Source organism: Diplotaxodon limnothrissa, linkage group LG1, assembly GCF_057381915.1.
Source record: "Diplotaxodon limnothrissa isolate DT_005_m linkage group LG1, D_limnothrissa_male_GT1.1, whole genome shotgun sequence".
Lineage (NCBI taxonomy): Eukaryota > Metazoa > Chordata > Actinopteri > Cichliformes > Cichlidae > Diplotaxodon > Diplotaxodon limnothrissa.
Window position 1 is genome coordinate 13830384 of NC_140596.1, and position 24506 is coordinate 13854889.

The 24506-nt window shown below is 38.9% G+C and overlaps 2 protein-coding genes across 2 annotated transcripts; one reads left to right on the top strand and one right to left on the bottom strand.

Moving 5' to 3' along the window:
- Positions 1-681: 681 nt before the first annotated feature.
- Positions 682-4721, top strand: LOC146639519 (uncharacterized). The gene is made up of 12 exons (XM_085367712.1): positions 682-1049; positions 1198-1230; positions 1327-1416; positions 1828-1899; positions 2008-2096; positions 2209-2311; positions 2568-2670; positions 2750-2802; positions 2910-2988; positions 3210-3706; positions 3906-4099; positions 4208-4721. The coding sequence occupies exons 1-12, from the start codon at positions 837-839 to the stop codon at positions 4350-4352; spliced, it is 1671 nt and encodes a 556-aa protein (XP_085223838.1). The 5' UTR covers positions 682-836; the 3' UTR covers positions 4353-4721.
- Positions 4722-12198: 7477 nt separating this feature from the next.
- On the bottom strand, positions 12199-15811 carry LOC146639520 (uncharacterized). The gene is made up of 5 exons (XM_085353231.1): positions 15060-15811; positions 14695-14791; positions 14211-14321; positions 13596-13762; positions 12199-13263 (listed from the first exon to the last, which is right to left on the bottom strand). The coding sequence occupies exons 1-5, from the start codon at positions 15413-15415 to the stop codon at positions 12801-12803; spliced, it is 1194 nt and encodes a 397-aa protein (XP_085209357.1). The 5' UTR covers positions 15416-15811; the 3' UTR covers positions 12199-12800.
- Between the last annotated feature and the right edge of the window lie 8695 nt (positions 15812-24506).

Here is a 24506-nt window from a genome sequence, read left to right on the forward strand (position 1 = left end):
TAAGTGAAGAGAATCTGGACTAAAAGGCCTAGACTTATGGTTGTGTGCTGAATCTATGAATCAAACTATCACCTGGAAACATAATTAACTGGTCCATAGCTGTGAAACTGGACATGAGTTCTTGATTCTATGGAGATTAACAGTAATCCAGAAATTTACAAATTTGTCCTGGTACATCGCGTAAATGTTGTCCCAGGGACATCGTGTAAATGTTGTCCCTGGGACATCGTGTAAATGTTGTCCCTGGGACATCATGTAGAAGTTGCCCTGGGACATCGTGTAGATGTTGTCCCTGGGACATCGTGTAAATGTTGTCCCTGGGACATCGTGTAAATGTTGTCCCTGGGACATCGTGTAAATGTTGTCCCTGGGACATCATGTAGAAGTTGCCCTGGGACATCGTGTAGATGTTGTCCCTGGGACATCGTGTAAATGTTGTCCCTGGGACATCGTGTAAATGTTGTCCCTGGGACATCGTGTAAATGTTGTCCCAGGGACATCGTGTAGATGTTGTCCCTGGGACATCGTGTGATAGCTTGTAAATAATGGAATGAAAATTATTGATTGTTATTAACTTGTGAAAAAGAAGTGTAACAAATCCACATGTTATGTTCTTACACCCTTACAGAAACTGTGACTCCTTCACAATGTCAGGTAAATGTCAACTCATGTTGAATAATCAACCAATCAAGCCTTTTATTATCACATGCAATGTTACACGTACAACTGCAATGAAAATTTCACCCCCTTCTGACCATACATATATTGCTTAAACATCACATTGGGAAGACAGGTCGGAAACAGTTAGGAAGGTCAGAAAACAATTTAATTAATAGATGAGGGGAGAGGAGGAGAAAAAAGAACTACAACCAGACAAAGCTCCTAGAAGACTGAAATGGATGATGGTTGCAGCATGCAAAAAGAAAATGATATCTGTTGACTACAGCATATGCTTTCTCACAGATTACCTTGTGGGAGTAGCTGAACCAAACTCTATTGGTATTTCAAGTTTGAAATCCCTGTTTGACCAGACTAACATTTCAGATGAGGTACCTCTTGACATAAAAATCCTTTTATGTTGTCATAAAACTAATGTTAAATTCTGCTTTAAATACACTTTATTGTACAATTTACTTAATGAATCGTATTCCTTAGTTCTGTTTTTATTTATATGTATTTATTTATTTGTTTTATAAGGTAATAGATGGCCTAATCTATTTGCAGTGTGAGGTATGTTGAAAAGCTTGTTTGATCATAATGACATAGCATGTTTACGTTTTTTGTAATGTATTTGAAAACATAGGTGTATTTATGTTATTTTTATAGAATTTCCCTCACATTTATCCAATACCAAGCCAAATCACTGGAAAAATTTTGGATGGGTCCACAAGAGCACAAAGTGCATACTTTTTGAAGGTATGACTTGGACTGTGGTAACTATGTTCTTATCACAAAGGGTTTATAAGTTGCCACTATAAACAAACAGCATTTTCCAAAATTGAAGCCTTGTCAGAAGAACCTGAAAAATACCTTTCTGAAACCTTTTCTGTGTAAAGACTTGTTCAAAAGCAATGCACACAGATTAAAACATTTCTGTCTTGGCCAACTGATAAAGAACACCAAAAATTGAGTGGTGCGTGTTGAGTCTGTGGTCTTGATTTGTTTTGTACACACTATAGAAATTAATTAATGTAAACCAAAAATGACACTTTCTATATGTTTGTGTATCTGCAGAATTAATTACAAGTCTCACCTGACAAGCTTTTGCAGTTTTGCAGTGTCATTCTTGACAGAAAAACATACTTGTCACATTATTTTTATTTCCAGAAAAACATCTTTCAGATGTATGAGAAATTGATTGGAGCCTGTCTGGAAAACGGCAGCCACTGGACCTTGTTTGTAAGTTGCACAGATTTTGCACTCTCTCTAGTGCATGATACTTTTCAGTGTCCCTCATTAGGAAAGCTCAAGGCCCAAGCCTACCATATCCATCTTTTTACAAAACAGTTTTGTGACATACCCAAGAGGACCATAGTCTATATGAATTCATTTGGCGAGTCGGAGGTCAGAAAAAGTGCGGTGTTGAAAAACTGGAGGTAATTAATTAACATATTTAACATAACATATTTAATTTAATTGAAATGATTACCGAACGTGGTTATTGATTTCTCTATATGCTTTTTATTTGTAATAACTGCGATCTCTCAGCTCATTTGCTTCAGCAAGAGGCTGCGCTGGAGAGTGGACCTTGTCACATGTGAGCCACCCACATCAACAGGATGGGAACTCATGTGGAGTGCATGTCATAATGGTACTGAAAACTATAGCTTTAACCTATATAAGTAATGTTTACATTTTTGCCTGTTCAGTTTTTAAAGCCTTAGAGGCAGGATGGTAAAATCTCAATTTTTTTTGTAGATTGAACCATTTCAGCAGTAATGCTTTGCTTTGGTTGCTCTGTTTTTTTTTTTTTTCTCGGGGGGGGGGTTAAAAACAAACAAACATTTCTTTGTTAATCTAATTCTTTTTGTTCTTTTTTTTTTTTTTTCTTCTTCGTCAATTATTAGTTTGCCCAATCTCTCATTGACGGTAAAACACAAGTGGAGGAGTACAACACTGAAATCACAAAGCTCAGGTCTCGACTTTGCCACTACTTATTTTCCTCAATAGGTAAAGATAAAATTAGCTGCCTTCTTTTTCTCTAACATTGGAAAATGTAACTTGTACTTAAACAAATTATATTTTGCAGATCGAACTAGGAAGTGCAGTCAGTGCTGGTGTGTGATTGCAGCCAAAGACCGGGTACACTATGACATGTCCTTAGCCATATAGATTGTTTATTTAATGGACTTTGTTCATTTGTTTTTTGTTTGTTTATTTCTTCTTCTTTTTTTTTTTTTAATTCACAGGTGCAGTGCCAGAAATGTGGTGCATACAAGCACATGCGTTGTTCAAAGTCTGTTTGTGGCATCTGTATCTTCTGTGAGAGTAAGTCACAATATAACTAAACAATGTCCAAAAATGTTTAAAGTGAATTTTTTTTTCGTAATTTTGCCTTTGCACACCAGGACTGTGTAATTAAAGTGGACGTTTCAAGATCCAGTTTTTACACAAAACTATTTTAGACATAACTGTGTCGTATTGTGGGGATTTCTCTTCACAATTAAATTGATATAGTGCTGTTTATATCATTCTTCTTTATGTAACAGCACAGTGCAGCACAGCAGAGGGAAAGGAGTTGTGCAGCATAGTGGGTGGCTATACAGGAGGAGCAATAGAAGTAGCCAGTGAAGAATGTCATCAGGGAAAGCATCAGGCAGCGAATGACAAAGGAAAAGTTCCTAAGGGAGAGAACATCTGCAGCAAATCGACAAGTAACAGTGAGATAGGAAGACTGACAGTCAGAGATGAAGGTACACAGACTGAAAGAGATGAAGGTACACAGACTGAAGACAACGAAAAAGAAGCAGAAGTATACGGCACAAGTCTGAGTACAGATAATGCTGCTGCTGATGATGTTGACAGGATCGATGCAGATACAGAATTCCAAACTGATTCAGAAGGAACTAGTACAGTTTACAGAGTGCATGGTCGCTTATCTGTACCAAGCTCAAAAAAGAAAACCTACACAATAACAGAAGACGAGATCAAGCGCAGAATCAACGCAGAGAACATGTCAGTTCATGTTTTCAGAGGTTTGATTGGGGTAGGTATACATTTCGTGATTTTGATGTCACCTGAAATAAATCCGGGTTACTCGTATCAATGAAGTGACAATGTGGCTGGAAATTGTGCATTTGCTGCAACATATACACAATTACACCATGTAAACAAAAGCATTTAACTTTGTGCACGTGTGTGTGTCTCTCTCTGCTCTTTTGGTGTTTGCACTTTTTCTTTTTTAGGGCCGTAAAGCCAAACTGCCCGCAATGATTCTTGACAGGCCTAAGAAGGCCAAAACTAAAGTAACAGTGTTTAGTGTTCTGAGTGAAGAGGAGGCTGGGGAGCTAGCCCTCGGGTTTGCCGGAAGATTGGCCTGCGATGTCACAACAGACATGGTCTGTAAAGGCATCGACCATTCAAGTGCTGATATGACAAAGTAAGTTAGTAAAACAATATGAAAGTTGTATCTTTTTTGGTATTATTTGTCATTTCCCCGTATTTGGGTTATTGGTGTAACATTGTTAATCTTACTTTCTAATAACAGACAGACTCTTCTCAAAATCCAACACAATCTTAAACATGAGCTGACTGATTCCTCAACCTTCAGTTTGCTGACACACACCTTTGGCCCCGCTGCACTGGATTCTGTCATTTCATTCCTGTGTGAAAAACTTGATCTTGTCTCTTAAATAATGAAACCTTTTGTGTCAGGGGTAGACATTTGTTCAAACACAAGTAAGAGAAATGAGACAACTGCAGACCGACTCAGAGAGTAATTAGAAAACGTGCGCACGGGTGAATGTCTCTGAGAAGACACACACACTGAGCGCAGGCTTGGTTCTTTATTTATAGTGAAAGTAAGTTACATAGTACTTCCTCTTTTAACTGAAAAGGGAGAGGTCAGGCATTATCTCAGCTTATCTGACCTTGCACACATACTGAAAATAACAATGCAGAAGTATATCATGCTTATCTGACATCACACACTAAGGTAAGGAATGCATTATGTTCTCTTTAACAATAAGCTTGGTTATGTGAAAATATATGAACACACAAAATATAAGGCATACTTGGTTAGAATATAAGGCACACTTGATTATATTGTATTATAGAGATTTGGTTATAATGTATAATGTAGAAAATCTCTAACATTTTGTGACTTTTGTTTGTTCTGTAAATCAGAATCTTGAAAATTGTTCATTGTTGTTCTAAGTTTGTGTTAACTATTTGGCAAAAATGATTGGTTCCTAATCCAAACAGCATAATGACTGTTCTAACACATATCTTAAAAATGCTACAAAGAAAGAAAATTATCACATATGTTTCAATATGAATGTAATTGTGTCACACTCGGTTTGTAGTAGCTTTCCTGTTTTATTTTGAGTTTTGGTATGTTTACACTGTTATTTTTATTTCCCGTGTGTTCGTCTTCCCTTATTAGTTTTACTGTATTTAATTAGTCTGATTTAATAACTTATAATTATTTACTTTCCAGTGTGTATATATGCTCCTCGTTTGGATTATTGTTTGTTTGAGTTCTGCCTGTCTTTTCTATTAAAGATTTGGACTTTTGGACTATTAGTGGACCTCGTAGGTTTTTATTCTGTTCAATTGGTAATTGACTGGGTTTAATTTAGTGGCCTGGAAAACAGGCCGGAGGGGTCTGGTCATTTTAACCCCCTAAGACCCGAAATCTTCCATGGCATGCATTTTTTTTTTTTTTTTTTTTTTTAACTTTTTTTTTTTTTTTTTTTTTTTTTTTTTTTGACACTGTAATTTTTATTGATAGTTTTGTCACAGTTTAAACATAGACATGTTTTGCATTACAGGAGAAATAACCATGCAAGCACACAGTCAAAACAAAACAGAACTAAAGCGAACAGAAGGTGTGGGTGCCAATTCTAATCAACTACCGTATGCATGCCTGCCTTTGCTCAGCAGCATACATACTCCAGCTTATATATGTACTTTTATACAGGCATGCATCAATAGATATACAGAGTCATAGACCTTAAATGTTTTGTTCGTTCATTAATTTTCCTTGGTGCCATACAATGTCCACTTCTCCCACTTAGCAACGAAAATATCTTCCTTTAATCTGAGAATGTAAGTCATTTTTTCCATTGCATAGATTTCTCCAACAATATTTAACCAGTCTTGTGATGAAGGCGGAGCCAGTTTGTACCAGTTTCTTGTTATAGCTTTCTTTGCAGCTATCAATAGGATTTTTGTCAAATACAAGTCGTCGTACAGAACATACTCTCTAATATTCCCAAGATATACAGTTTTAAAATTGTGTGGTAATTGGTAGCCCAAGATATTGCCTATTACAAGACTCACGTTCTTCCAAAAATTATGCAGTTTCAGGCACTCCCAAAACACGTGCGTATGATGTGCTTCCATGTTACCACATCTTCTCCAGCATGGCAAACTGTCTTGAGTCTGTTTACTTTTGATTTTTGGTGTAATAAAGAATCGAGTAAGGTGTTTCCACCCAAATTCTCTCCAGCATCTTGAGTTAGTCGTTGTGTTCTGGGTTTCACACATACCTAACCATTCCTCAGTTGAGATATCAGTTTTTATTTCCTGCTCCCATTTCTTTTTTATGTATTCAGTTGATGTTGCCGTGTTCTCTCTTAGATTTTTATATAGTACAGAAATCTCCTTGAATTGGAGGCCCCTGTATGATTTAATTATACAATTCAGGATGCCATAAGACGTACGCGAACTTCGTATTTCCTTTGAAAAGTAGTCTCTGAGTTGCAGGTACCGGTAAAAATCGGTTTTCTCTAGACTATACCGATCTTTTAAATCTTGGAAACTCATCAAATGGCCATCTTTCATTACTGTACAAATCGCTGTTATTCCTTTTTGTTCCCACTTCCTGAATCCTGGGTCGTGAGCACTCAGTATATCACCAACAACATAGGCAGCCCAGTTTAACATCTTAACCTCCCTTTCCAACTTACTTTGTTTAACTAGGCCAAACCATATCTCTAGAGTGTGGGATGTTATAGGATCAAGGAAATGCTGTAAGGTTTTCTTAAGTTGCTCATTTCCAAGAAAAGTCTGGACTGGGACATCCCGTACTTTTATTTCAATATCTTTCCATTTAGCATTAAAGTTCTGATCACACCACTTTATCGCCGGTCTGGTTTGGGCCGCATGATAGTAATCTTTTAGATTAGGGAGTCCCACACCACCCTGCTTCCTAGATAGTTGTAATGTCGTGTATTTTATTCTAGGCCTTTTACCATTCCATACAAATCTAGAGATGAGCCTATCCCAGTCCTTGAATTTTTCCACTGGGATCTTAACTGGCAGAGATTGGAAAAGGTACAATAACCGTGGGAGGACACTCATTTTTATTGTTGTGATTCTTGCACTAAAGTCTAGTGTAAGAGTTGACCATCGGTTTAGATCGTGTTTAATCTGAGTGGTCAGCCTATCATAATTTGTTTTAAAAAGGTCACTCAATTGTTTAGTCACGGTTACACCCAAGTATGTCATTTGTTTTGCAGTCCAGTTCAGCCTAAACTTATTTTTAACCTCTTCAGATGGCAAATAGTTGAAAGCCAGTATCTGAGTTTTGGTCACATTAATTTTGTACCCCGAATGTTCAGCAAAGATATTAATTACATTAAACATTGGAATTAAAGTTTGGTTTGGATTTTCTAGGTAGAGTATGATATCATCTGCAAATAAGCTGATGATGTGGTCTTCCCCTTTAATACTTATTCCTCTCACCTCCTCACTTTGTCGGATGGCCTGTGCCAGGGGTTCAATATATAGAGTGAAGAGAAGAGGTGAGAGGCAACAACCCTGACGGGTACCCCTCTCGAGAGAGATTTGCTCCGTTAGGCTGCCATTGATTCTAATTCGAGCTGTAGGAGATTGGTAAATAGATTTGATACACATCACAGCACCGTCATCAAAACCAAACCTTTCAAGCACGGCATATAGGAAGTTCCAATCTACACTGTCGAAAGCCTTCTCTGCATCCAGGCTTACTAGGGCCGCACTGCCCTTTTTTGTTTGTATCGAGTTAACTATTTGGAGGGTCCTTCTTATACTATCTTGAGTTCTACGTCCTGAGATAAAGCCAGTTTGGTCTTCATTAATTAAGTCTGTCATAATTGCTCCATATCGCTTAGCGATTATAGATGTGTATATTTTGTAGTCCACATTAAGAACCGATATGGGTCTGTAGTTGTTACAATATTCGGTGTCTTTTCCCTCTTTAGGGATTACTGAGATAATCGCCTCTTTCCATGAGGGAGGTGTTACACCCTCCGCAAGGGTATGATTGAATGATGATTGAAGCATTGGTATCAACTCCTCCTTAAAGTTCTTGTACCACTCTGAGGGGAACCCATCGGCCCCCGGTGATTTATTAGCTTTCAGACTGGAAATTGCTCTAGATATTTCTTCATGACTGATGGGGGCAGTCAGTTTGCTGTTTTGCTGCGTACCAATACGTGGTAAGTCTAGGAAGTTAAGAAAAGCAGTTTTCTCATCTTTATTTGAGGAACATGGTTGTTTATACAAGTTTTCGTAATATTTCTTAAATGTTTCTTCTATTGCTTCCTGGGTATACTGCAAGTTATTTGTAGATAGGTCTCTAATCTTGTGAATCGTATTAACAGCTTGCTGCTGTCTAAGACGCCGTGCTATCAGTCTAGCTTCCTTTGGGCCGTTCTCATAATAATCCTGTTTCAAAAATCTAAGTTTTTTTTCCACTTCTTCAGTCAATATATTGTCAATTTCCTTTTTTAGTGTTTTAATTCTGCCTTGGAGCTGAACATTCCGAGTTGTTCGGTATAATATTTCTGTGTTTTTCAATTCCTCCACCTGGCTTAGGTACAGGGCCTTCCTCATTTGGTGTTGTTTTGAAGTTATAGCAATAAGCTTCCCTCTGAGCACAGCTTTGAATGCATCCCAAAACACCGTTGGGCTAATTTCTTCAGTGGAGTTTTCCTCTATGTATTGCTTTATATCTTTCTTGATTTGGTCTTTCGTTTCTTTATTATTCAGACAGCTCAGATTTAACCTCCAACAGGTATTTCTACGCCTACTATTTAGATTTAGCTTTAAATGAATGGCACAGTGATCAGCAATATCTGCCACTCCAATTGTGCATTCAGTTACTCTGTGTAGATCCCATCTGTTCATTAAGACATAGTCAATTCTTGAGTAAGTGTTGTGAGTCTTTGAGTAGTGTGTATACTCCTTATCCAGTGGGTGGTGTTCCCTCCATACATCTACCATTCCATGCTCCTTCATAAATGTATTAACCATTCTCGCCAGGCTGTTTTTGCTTCTATTTGTGCTTGTTGTATCAATTCTATGGTCGAATACCACATTAAAGTCTCCTGCACACAGCACAGTCCCTTCAGATTCTGACATGACTGTAGTAAGTAGAGTCTTCACATTTTGTTGGTTGCTCTCAGGGGGAATATAGAGATTGATTAGTGTCACCGCCTCCCCTTCTAGTTTACCTCTTACAATAATGTATCTCCCCTCACTGTCCCGAATTTCTTTAGAACATTCAAAATTAACTGAATTTTTAATAAGTATTGCTACCCCCCTTTTACGACTTTTCTTGCAAGTACTATAGTAAGAATTTCTGTACCCAAATTTCTTCAATTTATCATGCTCTTCCTGCGACAAATGTGTTTCCTGAAGATATATTACATTGGCATTAAGCTTTCTCATTTTGAGTATCACTTTGCTTCTTTTAATTGGGTTATTCATCCCATTGACATTCATTGACACCAGCGTTATATTCCTCATCTTTTCACTGTTAAGTTTTGCTTTATTCTTGGCTTATCACTATCATAGCATCCCACACTAACTCTAAGAACTTGGAACAAGATAACAAGAAACTTAAGAGAAACTGAAAATACGTATTTCTTACCCACAGCGTCCCTGTGGTTCGTGGGGTATATCCCTTTCAGATTAGGGGCCCCCGTGAGATCCAACATAGGTTCCTTAAGAAAAAAGAAAAAAAAGAAAAGAAAACCTACCACTTTCCGGTCTACCTTGCCTTGAAAAGTAACAGAGTAATGAACCTTTAGTTTCAGAGTTCTACTGTTCAGTCATTTCCACCGGATTCAAATGTTTGTATCCTCACTTATAAGTTCTCGGTGTTAGATCGCTGCCATCCCAATGCATTTTGCAGTCGCTCCTCCAGCATCGTGCTTTCCCCGCTCCGCTGCGGCACCTCCACCTGTATTCCTCTCCTCCTTAGCTCCTCCGCCGCCGCCCGGCCACTGTCATATGTCCTGGCGCCGCTCTCCCAGTGGATCCTGATTCTGGTCAGAGGCGTCTGGAAGCGAATTCCTCTCTCTTTTAAGGCTTTCTTAATTCCAGCGTATTCCTTCCTCTTTTGAACCACGTCGGCAGCGTAGTCATGATCAAAGAAAAGCTGCTTATCCTGATGTACAACCTTTTTCTTCCACGCTGCCTTCAGCACCATCTCCTTGGTTGAGAACTGAAGGAAATTAACCACCACCGATCGCGGAGGTTTTTCTGGTCCGGGTTTTGGCACCAGAGCTCTGTGCGCCCGCTGAATATTTAGAGCAGAATCCGGCGGGAGCGAAAGCTCAGCTCTCAACAAGTCCTCCACACACTGCAGCACAGAGTTTCCTTCAGAGCCCTCTTTTAGGCCAAAAATGCGAATGTTGTTCCGTCGGCTACGGCCTTCCAAGTCAGCCAGTTTCGTCTGAATATTCCGTTGTTGCTGAAGCGACTGGATTAGAGCGTCTTTTGCGGCCAAATTCCACCTTTCCATCTCTTCCAGTCTTTCCTCAGCTTCTTCGAGTCTGGTCTCATGGCTAGCTAGCTCGTTCGCAGTTTCTGCCAGCTTTGTATTAATGTCTTTCTTGAAGCTGTCGAATTCGTCCTTCATTTCTTGTGTGATGTCTTTCTTAAACGTGGCAAACTCGGTTTTAAACTCTGCTTTAAGTGAGTGAATTTCCTTAATGATGTCCCGGAAGTCTGCGTGAGGGTGGCTAGCTACATCTCCTTCCATCTGCTCGCCTTGCACGCTGTTCTCGGACATGTCTGCGTTGCCCCCTCTTACCAGCTCCACTTGTTTCACAAAATCCTTAATGTTTCCTTGTCTTTTCGACCTTCTTCCACCTTCCATGGCATTTATTACACGGTTTAGCGGTGGAAATATTCGAATTCTGGTTCTCTTTCGAGTTTTGACCGGGAGCTGCAGGTTTATGCTGCCATCTTCCTTACGTCCCCCTAGTGGTCTCCCCCATGGCATGCATTTTTAATTTCTCTTTGATATTTGGGCCGATTGGAACCCGATGAATGTAAAAAGAAAGAATTACCAGGTTTTGTTTTTTTTACCTAATTTTTGTTTCTGAGAAAAATGAGAGCCACATATGAGGACATTAATTTGAAATTTCGATAGAACAGTTGCAGTATAATGTCCTCATAACTGTATATCAGGCACTTGTTGATCAAGATTGAGTATTTTGGTCTAAATAACCCAAAATGTGATGTCCACATGTGTGGACGCCAGGCTGGAGTAAAGTGTTAGAGCTATTTATACCTATGTAAACTTTTATACACTGGTTTTTACCTGTCTTGTTTCAGAAAGGTTTAAAAGGGTGATGTCCACAGTTTATTTGTTTATTTATTTGTTTGAATTCAACATATTTTATTAAAGTAATTGAGCTTGAACACAGAAAAAACTGAATCAAATAATCATAAAATCAAATCACTTGCACTATACTGAAGTCTAATCTACTCTGAGCTAATGCCGGTTTCCAACACTAATGATCGGGTGAAGGAGAGAGATGAGGGTGTGCACGGCCACTGGTGCTCTTATCCCTGTTCTTTGTGATACAATCCAACAGGAAAGCAGTCAAACCCTTGGACATTAGCCAAGTTAACGTTCACAAATATATACACACAGAGGAACTCTGAGCCCCAATGTCAGCATTAGCACAAACATGCCACTTCATACCAAATCTCAGTGTGAGGTCAGGTGTTAGTCTCATTCCATTATTCTGGCTATATTTTCTTACTCATTACTATTAAACTTATACTTAAGACTAACTATTAACAAAATCACACCCCAATAACTCTGTTATTACACTTTGTATTTAATCATAAAAAGGCTGGATGTTGAAACCTTTTACTTCTATTTTGTATGAGCCAGGATTCTCAACAGCTGATACTCTATGTCCAAAAAGTGACAGGTATCGTTTTATGGAGCAAAAAACTTAAGAGCGCATATTTTATAAATAATACCAACAATTACAAATGCAGACCTTTAATAGTAATAAGTAATCCTTTATTTATAATGCATAGCAATATAAAAATAGTAACATATGAAAATATTACAATGGGCACAGATGAATTTGTATCAAAAACAGCAACCAAGCCAAAGTAATGAATAACACACATAAATAACAACTGCTTGAGAGACCAAACAATTTCTTTTCATCTGTTCCTTGGCAGAAAGTTAAGACAGCTATTCAGCTTTAGGTTTCAATAAGCAGAAGTAATGGATGCAGTCCCTTTGAAATGTCACACAAAAGTCTACTTGTGCATATACTTAGCTTTAACTCTTCTCTTTTTTGTTTTGTATTCCAAAAGGTTTTCATTTTCTCCAGAGGATGTCTCTCTTTCAGTGGTTATCGACTGTTCACATTCATTTTCAGACTGTTGGAATGTCGATGCTGGCCGAACGTTTCTTGCTAGAATACAATGGCCTAATTTTGCGTGCATTATCTGTCGTCTTTATTTCGTACTGGCATATACTTTTGCCTACTTGTTTTGTTTTTAAGACATTTGTATGCAGTTCATCTATCATTGCAGTAATACCCTCTGGAATGAATGCCCACTGTTTAACTGTGTCTAAAACAGCATTTAGTTTTCCAACTGCATCTTCTGTGCATTTTTTGTCTGTGCTTTCAACTACAGGAGTGTCATTCAAAGTTGATAGAGGACTTTTCAGAGAGTTTTTCATTTGTTTAAAATGGCTACAAGCCACCTTCAGGCAAGCACATGTGTTATAGTGAGAGAACGTACAACAAGTGCACTGAAGTGTTTCAGCCGATGCAAAAAAACACAGATTTCCAAACAAACTTGGCATTTTTATCACTTTCAAGTCCTCACAGTGTACAAAGTAATGCCTTTCTTTCACTGCAATTCTTGCCAAGGTCTGTTTCCATGTTTGGATAGATGTCATTGTCAGCCTCTGCTAATTTTGCAAGTAACACTAGATGCTTGCATAGAAGTCCTCGTAAGCCATATGTACAGTTGCAGTAGGACTCAACAGGGCAGACATCATACACCATGTCTTCTCTTGACTCAGATGGGACTTGATATGCATTAACTCCATGGCTGTTCTTGACTGTAATTTTAAGAGCCCAACCACTTTCCATCAGTCTTGAAGCAGAGTCTGAAACTTGAGACAAGGTGTCAGCAAACCTGTTTTTCATGCGGCCCACATCTTGCAGGGTTTTTATGACTGAGAAGTAGTCGTCGGCCTTCCCTAGGAGCACTTCAACCAGATCATCCAGACGCCTATTCTTGTAGCCAGATAAAAACTGATATTTCAGGCGGTGGAAAAATCTGAAAAACAGTTATTTGAAATGATTAGTAACTGTAATTGAAGGAATTTAAAGTTTTAATCAAGACTGTATTATTTTTTAAAAAATTGGAATACCTATTGCGCACGTCTTTTATAAAGGAATGCTCTGTGCCGGTTTAGCTGATTTAGGCAAATCCACCTACTCTGTTTTTTGTTGTGATAACATAAAAAACGCTGCTAGAATTTAAAGGATTTGCCTAAAACCTGTTCTGGCAATGACATGACGAACCTACTCAGTTTAGCCTCTTGGATTAAAGCATAATATCTTTTTTTCAGCAATACAATTGAATGAGGTCAAAATAATAAATCATACCTTTCAATCACATTGTTTGTTTCAGAACGAGCGTGACTGAAGCGATGGCCGTAGTCACACCACATGTGGCCAATGCCTTCCCAGTGCTTCTGAAAATACTGGCACACCAAAGGGTATTGCTTAAATGTCTGGCAGAACTCTGCTGATGTGGCTTTAAAGTCGTCCTCCTAAGAGAATTGGATGCAACAGAATATATTTCAATCCATTTAACAGACCTATTGAAATCTTTAATATTATGTATTGAAGCCCTTTTCCTTTTATTGAATAACATTAAGAATTTTAAGTTATTAATAATAGGTCGTGTTTTTGTATTAAGAAGCAATTATTTCTTCCCTTACAATGGCTAAGAAGGAACACTAAACCTATAAGCATATTTGGTTTCAGCATCTGTCTGTGAAAGAATCCCACTCACAAGTTCTACTGCACAGTGGGTGACACAATGATGTTCTGCACAGCTTAAGTACTTGTTTTGATAAGCAAGATAAGAAGCCAGTTTTAGAAATTGTTTCAAAAATCTATTTTGTATCTCTCTGTAACTTTTTTTAGCAACTGAAAGTTATTATGCTCTTAGTGTAATCAAGAAATCAAAATGTGAAATAGACAAATTACACTTACAGATGTGCAAGCTTTCAGCTTACAAAAGAAAGAAATGATTTCATTTCTCTTTTGGGTGTTAGAAAGCCCATGGACCCCGGACTCTGATTTTGAAAGCCATCGATTAACAGCCTGTGAATGTAAGAGAAAAAAAGTTAATCTGGAGAGAGAGACAGAGGAGCAGCTGTACAAAAAGCATAAAAGAAAGCTGACGTCCAAAAATAACTTTGTCACTCACTGGACAAGAGGACCTGTGCATTACAGAAATCAACCAGGCAAACATATTTTTAAATGTCAAAAAGAGCTTTGGGAAGCAGCCACCAGAAGATGAGTGCACTGTGGTCTTAAATGGATGGACATAGTCACTCAACATTTTATCCCTTTATATTCATTAACCTGAGTAGGTGAATATCACAATGAGGCAAATCATAACAACAGGACCCTGTTGTAAAAATGTGTTTCAGGTGCATCTTAGACAACGTGAAAAGAAAACAATGTGGTTTACCTGCAAGACATGGTACCAGCATAGAAGGATAGCTGACTCTGGAAAAACCTTCTGCAAAGCATTTATTTCCGCAAAGTCTTTGTCAACCATAAATGCTCTACAGAAAAAAAGAAAACACTAAATGAGATTAAACAGTATGAAAATGTTTTTGCTATCTCAAAGCACCACTTCAATGCCAAATTAAACATTTCAACTCACAAGTAGATATATAAAATACTGCATACAGCCTATAGGAATAACTTTAACAACTGGAAAGGAAAGTTTTTTGCAGCCCATGCTGCAGCTATAGCATTAGATTCTGGCATGTTATAACTTTTTTGAAAAGGAATTATTTCAAAATTAATAGCTGTCAATGTATTATTTACCTCGGGGAAGTTGGGAAATGCTCACAAACTATTCCAAGAACAGTTTCCAGGGTTTTCTGACTTTCGTTGCTGACAATAGCATAGGCCACAGGGACTCCATGCCCATGATCATCTCTTACAACAAGTGTGAATAAGGGAAATGAATACTGGTTAACGCAGTGCGTGGTGTCAACAAATACTAACTGTTTTGCATAGTTCTCCATGTTTGATTTCATTACAGGTGTCTGCAAAACAATCATTAGTTCTTGGTCAGATGTGTATGGTTGATAGAAGAGAACATGTTCTTGATGTTTTCCATTAAGTAAGGTATGTACACTTTGACTGTCTCCACAGTTAAAGTGCTTCTTCCTCATCATGCAGGTTCTAACACTGTCAATGTCACGTGGTGTGACAAAATGCTCTCTGTTGTGAAGATCTCTGTGTCCATGTTCTTTGGCCCATTTATGACATTCGGTTAGTATGATGGCTGGCTTAGTTCCAAGGGAAAGCAGTTCCTCAATCTTCCTCCTCAAATCACTGGAAATATTGTTGAAATGTGCGTCTTTTGGGTCCGAAGGATCATGCCCATCATGCTTATCATATGTACGCTGCACGATGACTGTGTGGTCTTTCCAACATTTGAGTACTTTAAATGAAACATAGGCCTTACAGCCCACTGCTCTGTAGCTGTTTCGACTTTTTTCCCCAGCTCTGATGCAGTTGAATTTGTAATAGTCTCTTTTCCTGTCTTTACCTGAGGCAACATTTAAACATTTATAATGTCCATGAGTTCAATTTTTCTAACACAACACTGAATGGGTCCTCCTGGCATTGTGACACATGCACACAAAGTTGTGTGTCTTTTCCAGTTCTTTTTTTTTCGTCATTCAGAACACTTCTTCTAATTATGTCGTCCATTTCTGGTGGAAAAATAACGAAGGTTTAATTAGTCAATATTCATTAATTCATTTTAACTTGTTTTGGGGTTTTTTGCAATACAATGTAAATATTAAATATAATATTAAAAAATATATATATATAAAATAATATAAAACAAACAGGGGCTAAAAGAAGCTAAACTTTCATATGGTATGTCTCTGGCAACTTTAACATGATGTCCCAGGGACAACATCTACACGATGTCCCAGGGACAACATTTACGCGATGTCCCAGGGACAACATTTACGCGATGTCTCAGGGACAACATCTACGCGATGTCCCTGGGACAAATTTGTAAATTTCTGGATTACTGTTAATCTCCATAGAATCAAGAACTCATGTCCAGTTTCACAGCTATGGACCAGTTAATTATGTTTCCAGGTGATAGTTTGATTCATAGATTCAGCACACAACCATAAGTCTAGGCCTTTTAGTCCAGATTCTCTTCACTTATGTTTGTAAAATGATCAGGGAAGCTACTGCAATTTTGCCTGACCCAACCCCCGGGCCACGAAACACCCAAAAAGTTGGGGAACGCTGGTCTAGAGAACACTGGTTAGCTAATGCTGTTGTCAAGTAGCCTATCGCTAGCAAACAAACAGCAAGCCAAGTGAGGAACATATGTATAATGCTTACCGTTTATTAAAGGAAAGTATCCTAAATTGACTTCAAATTCGGCGGACAGGCGAATTGACTTCAAATTCGGCGGACAGGCGGCGGTTTTTCGCTTCTTCACTTGTATTTCGAAATACTCGAAGGCGGGTATTTCGAAGTCGCAAAGGAATGACGTCACAAGAAGGTGATTGGTCACTTGCAATGTTGAACCTGGAACAACATTAATTATGATGATGTGGGAACAATGCTGACACGAGGAAATCAGATCGTCCGTGTCGGGCTGTGAGCTGAAAAGCTGCAGCCGGCTGTATGCATACAGCAACCGTGTGTGAAAAGTGGTAGATGCTGAAAAGCATGTTCACGGAAACATCGTCGGGTCTGCCGTGATATGTTTACAATGGGACTTCTGCTCCTGAACCTCTGCGCACAGCGTCTGCAAATCGGGGCTGTACGAAGTCACTTTCATCTTTACGCAGGACTGTAAGCTGTCGTCTGTGAGGCGTGAGCGGTGTTTGTTTTTAACATAGTTCACAGTGGAGAACAGCTGCTGACATAATGTGGATCCGAAGATCCATAATTGGCCTACCTGGGGTTGAAAGTCTCGATAAAGGCACAGCGTTTCGGCGGGTATGCCGGCTTCCACGAGTGTGACGCTTATTTTGAGCGATCAAAGTAATGACAGAATATAATTTTATATTTCAATATCACATTACTCTTCCAATTTAGAACTACAAGTTAAAAAGAACATAAATAAAATACACTTCAGCTAAATACTTAAAAAAAACCAAATTTATTTTCCCAAACCATGCGGAGCCGCAGTATAAGGACTAAAGAGCCGCATGCGGTTCCGGAGCCGCAGGTTGCCGACCCCTGGACTATGTGATGCCTATTGTCTACGTGGGCACAAGGGAGATATTTTAATTTGAAAAACTCATGGATTATTGGTTTTGGGGCAAATCTCATAATAAGCATGTTAAATAATAATGGGTCTGTATACAAACCTCTATCTAAAATAAAATACAATAAATGATTAATATAACATTAAGGAAGAAAAGACTATATCCAGGTTCATGTATGGATTTATGCTGGATTTTGTTTGAGGCCTGTATGATCACAAATGTGCTCTAATGAATGAAAGCTGTAGCCTTGTCCTTTTGTTTCTCCAGCTGGTCACTGGTCAGGTTATTCAAAATCATCATCGAACATCACAAAGATCAAATCATCCACAAAAGTAGCATCAAAATACTTTAAAACAAAATGAGACTGGAAAATTACTAAACAACAAACAGGTATCAAGAGTTATGAAGTGGCGTTCTTCTGAACTCGCTCAGCTTCCTGTTATTAATATTGCATGTGTTCCACTCTCTTTGACTCCCCACTGATGAAAGTGACACAACAGAAGCTGTTTTTATTAGACAGGTGACTTTCTTCTGCTTTCTTCTTCTTTTCTTTAATTGCTCCTGCTAAGAAAACACTTTTCACATTTTTTGCTGTTAGATCATTTTTCCAAACTCACCATGTTAGACAGAGACTGATCACACTAAAGTTTCTGCTGAAATATACCTATATATGCACACTCTATATAGCTAACTATATATCTATAGTTGAGACACTGATTTGTGTGAGCAAATTACATATGCCAGATTGAGGTCTTTTACCACCCTCATACCTCAACAAACGTTTTACTAAACCTAATCTCACTGTTATAAGATAAAATGCTGATATTAATAATCAGTAGGATACCCTCTTCCTATTCACATTTAAATGATGACCACCCAACTAACATCATCCATTGGCTCCAGTACATGAATGACTTTCTACCGATCTAAGTTCTTTATTTTCAATCCAGATGCATGTCCAAAACCAGAAATGATATACACTGCTTCAGCTGTGTTTTGGGTCTTGCCCAGGTTCTCCCAGGATACTTCCACAGGAAAGTGTCCATTGGATGAGATACATTTCCCCAGGCTTTTTTCCACTTTGTGCTCCCTTCCATGTCCCCGAGGGGACACAAAAATCGGCTCATTTTGATCTCGTTTTTTCTGTTTTTCTGTCTTTACCTAGCACTTATAATCAAAGGATAGGGCTCAACAGATCAGCTGGCAAACTGAGTGTTCACCTTCTCTTTACCAGGATAGTCCTCATAACAGACAAATACAGTGGTCCCTCACTATAACGTGGCTCACCTTTCGCTGCTTTTTTGTGTGCAATTTTGCATGCTTTTTTTTCAGGGCATTGCGTTTTGCGTCCTGATTGGCTGTAGACCATTGTAAATCAATCTCCTCCATGGCGTGTCTCCTGTACAGCACAGAATGCAATCAATTTGCATAAATCTTCGATCACTAGCAGAGTGACTGTGAAGTGCTGAACTGTATGTTTGTAAGTTTTCTCCCCAACAAACACAACCATGTCGACGAAACGTTTTGCACCATCAAAGGCATCAAAGGCCCATAAGGCAGAGGAAGATGCCAACCACCGCATAAAAAGCTGGACTTCTGCATATGCTAAAGGACCATAAGGCGCACCGGATTGTAAGGCGCATTAAGCGACACAAAACAGTCAAATAAGTCAAACTTTACTCAACTCTATTACACTGTAATAGAGAAATTGCACTGATCACATCACTTGACCCTCTTGATCATCTGACAACCTTGATGCAGTCTTGAAGCCCAAACTCAAAGGATCAAACCACCAATTTAATAATCAAGATGATGATCAAGATGATGTAAGCAATACTTTTGATTTACAACCACTTCTGTTACATGTGGTCTTACAGACTGTTAGACATACAAAAGCTCGATACAATGCTACTGGTCATCAGTGGTGGTATATAATGGTAAAGTGAGTTCATTAGAGCAATAACTGTCATAAGCCCTTTCAGGATTTATAGATTTCTGGTACATTAGTATGCATCTCATTACTAATAATTAAGGTCAGCCAGCTCTTTGGTCAGAGACTAATCCACAAATTTTGCTGATACGGGAGGAGCCTCAGTGCGTTCGCATTAAAACTCAGTTACAGTATGTGGCTGGCCAATTACAGACACGTCCCTTCCCCATAACTGGGGCAAAAGGGATAAAATCCAAAGTCTAATCTATGTTGTGTTTTAACAAGCAAAACTTTAAACTTCCCAAGTACAGCATTTTACTCATATCTGCACAACCCTTTACTGAAGTTGTTGACTAATTTATCTGACAAGTCCAAGTTCCTGTAGTCTTCATATTGCACACCAACACACAGACACAGCTACTGTGAAACGATAAGAAAACTGCACAACGGCATTCAGACAAAGTAAACATAACTTTCTGAAATGTTGTTTGCCAAACACACACATGGCTAACAGCGTATACATCCACTTGTTATGCTCCGTAACAGCTCTGTCAACTCCATGAAATGTAATCAAACGTCTTTTATCCACATGCAAGGAACATGGCAGGTGTGAAACTCCAGTGTTTTGTCCTAACTTCTGAACTCTACAATGGAAAATAAATGTCTTGCATTTTTAATCAGTTGTGGAAGCTTTTCTGTAATAGTCTCTTTCGATGAATTTTTCATGTCTTTAGGGGAGCCCATCTGAGATCGAATGTAAAGGCAATATGCCACTAAACTGATAATAAACATGAGATCTGAGGCGACAGAAAAGGAAAAGAAGAAGTATAGAGGATATGAAGAGAAACTGAGTAGGTAAGAAGCAAAGAGTGAACGAAGGAGAGGGTTTAGGAAAGTAAGAGAAGCAAAAGGAAGATAGTAGCTAGAATGATGGCTACCCATACACTCTTCTAATATAAGGCACAAATAGATCTGCCTTTTATCCTGGCAATGCACACATCATCCATAAAGCTCTGTCAAACCAAAGAGGTTTACTCATGTATGCTGCAAACATATATATCTGCACACCCACCCAGACACACACACACACACACACACACTGGTGCTCAGTTCATTTATGTTGCTGTTTATTACCATTATCACCAGACTCGAGGAAGCAAGCGAGAACCAGGCTGCATTTCGCTCCTTGACGCCCATCATCATTGTCTGAGTCTCAGGTGTTTATCGAGCTGTCACTTTGGAGGAAGCCCAGCAGGCATCCCCACACTCCTTTGCCCACTCTGTCTGTTGCAAACATTCATTGTTTTTTTTTATCACTTTTTGTGTTTGTTTCTCAGGTCCGTACTGCCCTTATCTACTTCTCTTCTTTTCTCTTTTCATCTTTTTTAGTTTTATTTTCACGCAGCCTCCACTCCACACATAAGTTGTTTTTTTTTTACATTCTTTCTTCTTCCACTCTATTCGTTCGCTGTGATGACAATTGCCTCCTTATGTCACGGCTGATGGAAGGTATGGACTCAAGCACGGAGCTCTGGGTTGAAGCAGACAGTGCGTTTATTTAAAGTGCGTGAAAGATAGTCCTTAAACATCAATATATCCAATAATTGTCCTTTTCTTTTCAGTTCCCAGAAGTGGTGAAGGTGAGTTTTCCCGTGAGGTCTGTATGCGCTCCTTCCGTGTGAGAACACCAGTGAATCCTTTACTCCACTCCTCCGTCCCGTACTTCTCCAATCTGAAAGTCGAGCAAACACAACAATGGATGAGAAGGCTTGCCTGGCCACGCGGGTGACAAGATCACGCGCACACTTAGCTACCGAGCTCCGAGTACAATCCAGCGTCGACTGCCGTCTGGACACATCGTTAAATACCTCCGTCTAGTGAGGAAAGATTAGCGGCAGCTGGAGCCGAAGATTACACTTCCGGGTCAGAGATCGGCCTTTCTCACTCTCTCGGAGACGCCGTTCCTCGGCAGCCAGACCCGCAGAGTAGGGAGGGAGAGAGAAAGAGAGGAGGGCATACACACACACATCACAAACAAACAAGCAGGTCGTCCGGGAAGACCATCCGACCGTGACACCTTACTTCATTATTATTTGTCCAAATTTTAATTTAGAGACTTCCTGGCCTTGTTCATGTGGTTTCAAAGGAAAACTGCTCCACTTAAGCATTTAATGATCTCGGAATCTGTTTTTCCTGTGGTTTAATCACTCCCTTGTGCATTTTTATCACTCAGGTAAAACATCATGGGTCTAAATTAGGTGTTGAGCTTATCAAAATTCAGCTACTGGGCCATTTTGGTGCCCATTATTTTAAAAGGCAATTACTGTGTGTGATAATTACGTTAATGGACAATTAAGAGAGACTAACTTTATCATGGTATAATTGGGGATCGACAGAGCTTTCTGCATTAGCAGCTATTAGGGGAAAAGCTTGTGCTTGCGGCGGTACACCATAACTTCACTTCATTTGATATGCTGCTTCAAAAGGTTTGACTGTTTTAAATTACAGTTCTACTTAGACAGACATGCAGTACAAGGATGAAAAACTTTTACAAGCCAAATTAAGCATTAATCTCCGACGCACATTACTTCCTGTGCTATACGTGGTGCTAGCATAAATGTCATATCAGCTTTTGATAACAGATTATCCATTTAAAAATAAAATAAATAAATAGTAAATAAATGTGCACAAACTGATACATTTTTATATTTGGATAATCTCCTCTTTTCTTGCTGTTGTCCAGCATGTTTACTTCAAAATTGAACCTTTACCACAATTGAACCACTTTGAGTACAGTAAACTTAATGTCATGTTAAAAATACATTTTCCTGCTGGAAACAGCCACGAGATGTGTGCCCAGAAAATATCCCCAACACCATCACACCACCACAACTAGCCTGAACTGTTCATACAACACATAATGGATCCATAGTTTTATGTTGTTTACACCAAATTCTGACCATACCAGGACAAATCGAGACTAATCACACCAGACAATGTTTTTCCAGTTTTGGTAAGAAGGTTCAACATGCTGTGCATTCAGACAAGCATACCTTGGTTGTAACAAGTGGTTAGTTGAGCTACTGTTGTCTTCCAATCAGCTCAAAGCAGTCTGGCCATCTTCCTCTGTCTTCTGGCTTCCACGAGGCATTTTCGCCCAGGGGACAGTTGCTCACTGGATAATTTCCCTTTTCTGGCACATTCTCTGTAAACCCTAGAGATGGTTGTGGATGAAAGTCTCAGTACATCAGCAGTTTGTGAAATAGTCAGACCAGCCCATCTGGTATCAACAACCACGCCACATTAAAAGTCACTTAAATGATCTTTCTTCCTCATTATGATCCTTAGTTTGAACTTCAGTGGGTTGTGTTGCCTAAACGCACTGATTTGCTGTCATGCAGCCAGTGTTTTTCTTTCAAATGTGTTTTTTAATCATTCCTACATTGTTTTTCTGTTTGGCCTCACTACGCTTTTAATGTATGAGCCTCTAGCCTCAATGTCCGCCTTCCTTTTCATCTTTTCAGCTTGACTTGATTTTCCTGTTTAACTTTTCTTTCTTCTCTCACAGGCTTTAGGAAAAGCTACATTTTTTCCCAAACCTAATTTTTGTTGAAAATTATTACCCCTCAAAACATTAATTTCTTAATTTTTTCGGTCCTTTTCTCATTTTCATTATGTCTCAAACAGGTATGCTGTTGATCTCATTTTCATCTCCTGTCTACAGCTAGTTCTCCTGTTCTGTAATCAACTTTTAAGTTTCCCTTTGTCTCCATCTGTTCTTCTGCCTCGTTTCCTTTTTAGCTTCCATCTGTGTGGGTCCTGAACAGCTCATGTGGGGACACAGCATTTGCTGATAATGTCTCTCTTTCACTTAGTCCCAGACTCTTTCCTCTATATTCTCTCAATCCCAGAGGTTTCAGATTCTCATCTTCCTCTTCCTTCTTGGTCCCCCTGTTTGTATCCCTCCCTTACCGTTCCCTCTCCCTCCTCTTTCCCTCTACTCTCCTTCCCTCTCTGTTGCCACGCTCCCATGGGTGCAGGTGGTAGAGGATGACGTTTCGCTTTGATTGCTGCATGGCTGCAGGCGTTCCCGGGGCAGAGTAGCTGTGAAGCTTCAGTCTGCTGGATGTAGTGGTAAATAATCCCAACTGGGGAGAGAGAAACAGAGAGACACTGGAGGGGAAGCAGGAAGGAAAGGAGCGAATGTGTGTGCATGAGTGTGTGTGTGTATGGGTGGGAATTGTCTGTATATCTGTGGATATGGATTTTGGTTTGGAAGGGATGCGTTATCACCCTTTGCCTTTTGGGACAGATGATAGCACATTTGGACTGTTTTATAGGCTTCAAATATTTATATGTTTTTAAACTATTATGTTTAAGGGACAGTCTTGACTAGAATATGCCTGAATATGCTGACAATACGTGTAAATATTATTATACATGAAATGGTCTAAACCCCATATTTATATACAGGCTGCAGTGTTAGCGCTCAGAAGTGGAAACAAACTTTTCCTCAAAATGTGACATAGCCGTACTGATTAACATTCACAACAGTGCTGTTTGGGACCCACAAACAAATGTTTTATTCATCAGTGACTCGCAACCAGAGCCATTTTAACAAGACAAAATTTCTTCTGCATTACTAGAATATTCACAGGGTGGGTACCTGCCGCCTTTTCATAATCATTTTGGACTTTTAATGAGACACAATGTTTGTAGTTAAGAAGTTCAAATAAATTTATGTTCAGTTGTGGGGTTACCTTCTAAATTAAGATAGAAATGAGTTGTTCAGATAAACACTGTAAGACTTCGCAAATGGTATAAGCCAAGTTTTTTCTTTAAAATCTCTAAATAACAGTCATGCAGCACAGATGCAGAAGCTGACAGTCTATATATGAGATTGTGGCTGTTCTTCCCAAATGCATAGCTAATTATTTTTTAAAAATACATATTTTTGAGTTGTGACAAAAGTCAAGTAAAAGTTTGTGTGAGTTTATTGCCATGTTTGGCTAACGGCAATAGTGAAAAGCAACAGGTACATTTGCAAGTGCTACATATAAGTACATTTTAGAAGTAGCATATAAA